The sequence below is a fragment of the Euleptes europaea genome, chromosome 16 (genome assembly GCF_029931775.1).
Source record: "Euleptes europaea isolate rEulEur1 chromosome 16, rEulEur1.hap1, whole genome shotgun sequence".
Classification (NCBI taxonomy): domain Eukaryota; kingdom Metazoa; phylum Chordata; class Lepidosauria; order Squamata; family Sphaerodactylidae; genus Euleptes; species Euleptes europaea.
The window spans coordinates 53,247,498-53,250,431 of record NC_079327.1 but is presented as its reverse complement, the minus strand read 5'-3'; the positions used below and the strand labels follow the sequence as shown (position 1 = coordinate 53,250,431).

The window sequence follows — 2,934 nt, the reverse complement described above, 5'->3', positions numbered from 1 at the left end:
ACAATTTGTGTGTTCTTAACTAAATATATTGTTGCCAGTAAATAATAACAGTAGCAAAGAACAGATGGTTTCCTTTCTGTAGCTGTTGTAAACGCTTTATTCATTTGCCTGCCATTAATATATTAATGTTATTTTGGCAATAATAAAACTATTAATTTACTCAGTGGCTAGATTTACTTTTTATGTTCATTCATGAGGCCAGTGGGAAATTGTTTTATATTTTTTAATATGTTTGAGTATATTTATTTAAAACTTTACCATTATGTAAGATTTTTTTCAATTAGCTGAGACTTACCATTAATATTTTAAAATGGAACTATCATCAAGATCATCACCACTATTTCCAATAGGGCCATCCTAGCCTAGCGGTTCCTTTGCAATCGCAACAGAATTATCTGAACTATTTCCAACAGAAAATTGGCTGGCTGGCCCCATGTGGATGATGAAAGCAGCAAAACTAGGCCACCCACAGACAAAGTAGGAGTCTCTGCATACAGGAGGAGTCCCTATGCACACAGAAAAAATATAACTTTGTACATTAATCAAAGATAGCCTGCTCCAGAAAGTAAGGAAATTCACTGAGCATTAATTAAAGGCCAAAGGGGGGTGGGAATCAGCCTGCTTAAGTGCCTGAGAAAATCTTTGTGATTGGGTGGTGGTGGGGTATAAGCAGAGTTACACCCTTCTAAATCCCTTGATTTCAATGGCCCTAGTTGATGTAACTCTTACTTATGATGGCACTGTTGGTTACCAAGTCGTCTCAATTCAAGTGTGGATTCTTGTGGCTAAGAATAATGTTTGTGTCCAGGGTCATGGTTTTAGCTGGTAGCAGCCTGTTATTTCAGGGTCCAGCCGTCAAGAGTTCATTAGTAATTGTTAGTCCGTGACCATGACATTTTAGGCACATATCACATGCATACTATTTGTAAGTGGTAATATTAGCAGACACAACAGCCCATTGTAGGGCAAGGCATAGTGATGCACAATGTACACAGTTGCCTAAGAAACCTGATAGCCTTCCTCCATTCATAAATCACATTTCTCAGACCCCAGTGCTAAACATTATTTGTGCTACAATTTAGAACTCTCAATGAAAAGCTAGCTTTTGAATGTTGAAGATGTCACCCATGACTGGGAATCCAATTAAGATTTGAACATAGGATAGTTAGCCCATCACTAATTGATCACAAGAGTGTACACTTGGAGACAGGGGGTAAAACTCAAAGAAGCCAGTAATGTAACATCTTGTAATAGGTTTGTAAATAATCATTTTTCCCCAATAAGAATGTTTATGCCAATTTCCTGACACATGTCTCCTTTCTTTCTTCTAAAGAATGTTGTCAGAGGGGCATCTCTGTAGAATTCTTTATCACGATCTCTTGAATTACAAGCTGTGCAGCAAGCAAGGAGAAGATGTGGCACATGAGATGGCCTCTTTAAAAGGTGTCACCTTTGAATCCACAGAGGAAGCACAGGGCAGAAATCTGTTTTGGAGGTGCAGGTCTTTTGGCAAATTCATATTTTCAGTCCATTCTAAAGATAACAGAAATAATGGAAGACAGAAGGATGCACTGACACAAGCTGCTCAAAAACCAGTATTTGAAAGGCAAACATCTCCAGCTGTGGAAATCTGCATAGAATCTGCAATAAACAGAGACACTTATTTAGTCCCATCTTCTTGTAACAGTATTTGCAAGAACTATAATGACTTGCATATCGCTGGGGGCCAGGTGATGCCTGTGAGCTCAGTAAAAACAGATTTTAATTATGACAGTGGGATTGGTCCATTCTTGGAATCATCAGAGATCCCACCACCGATGGAATCCATATCAGTGCCACCTACGGAGGTCTCCCGCAAGCCAACTCAAGGGTATTCATCGTGCTGGCGAGTAGCCAGCATCATGCAACACCCACAGCCCCTCTCTAATTCAATGCTGAACGACTACTTGGAGGAGAAGGTGGTGGAGCTCTACAAGCAGTATATCATGGATGGCATGGGTTACAGTGCATCTCCCACTCAGATCTTGGCATCAGAATTCATCATGACTAACGTAGATCAAATCAGCATGAAGCTATCACAGGAGAGGAACATGAAGACTACTAAAGCCAAAGACATGGTTATTAGCTGCCTACTCCGACTAGCCAGTGAGAAAGCATACACTGAAATGAGCACTCCTAGCCTCCATATTTCCAAGTTCAGCACTATTACTAAATAAAAGTCGGTTGCAGCTTGAAATCTCACAGGCGTATATATTTAAAAGTAATGTTTAGTACTTTTTGGACAGTAAAGCATTTTGGACATAGGCACAGTATCAAATGTAAAATATTTTATACGTGAACAAATGAGCCAAAGAAGCCTCATTTGGAAATCACACCGAAATCTTAGAGGCTTGTTTACATTGTAAATATTCCCTGCTTCATTTAATAGCTCACTTTTCACATATTATGACTTCCTATACTTGGTTTTTCTTTTTTACTTGACATTATGATCCTTTGGTTATTTTTCTAAGGAAATTTACTATAAACTGTTTCCAACACCTGTTACTATTCCTGTGCACAAAAAAGGGAACATGACTAGCAACTATTTTTGCTGACTTAAGAAACGAAACCCTTTTCGGTGGTTTGTTGCAGCCCTTTGCAAAAGTTGCAAGCCTCAGGGAAAGAGAATACATATTAATAATCCCATCAGAATGCCTCAGTGTGGATTCATTACTTTGCAATTAATTACTTTTAACGTGAGATGCATATCCCAGTGCAAGGAAGTATCAGGTCCTTTGCCTAGGCAAGGGACAAAGGACCCCTTTTCCTATTCCTGCTCCAGCTGCAGTTGATTGGAGGAACAATGGCTGTGAACAGGCCTAAAAAATGCGCAGAACACGTAAGTATTTTTGACCCACTCCATTGTCAGGTTTGGCAGCTAAAATGACACTTGCT

General features: G+C 39.3%; 1 protein-coding gene across 1 annotated transcript; it reads left to right on the top strand.

Moving 5' to 3' along the window:
* Nucleotides 1-1,334: 1,334 nt before the first annotated feature.
* TASL (TLR adaptor interacting with endolysosomal SLC15A4) lies at nucleotides 1,335-2,216 on the top strand. The gene has a single exon (XM_056862058.1). It carries the CDS (start codon nucleotides 1,335-1,337, stop codon nucleotides 2,214-2,216), a length of 882 nt encoding a protein of 293 aa, XP_056718036.1.
* Nucleotides 2,217-2,934: the final 718 nt, after the last annotated feature.

Excerpts from the sequence above, each read along its gene's own strand:
- TASL (XM_056862058.1), top strand. The coding sequence starts at position 1,335 with ATGTTGTCAGAGGGGCATCTCTGTAGAATTCTTTATCACGATCTCTTG.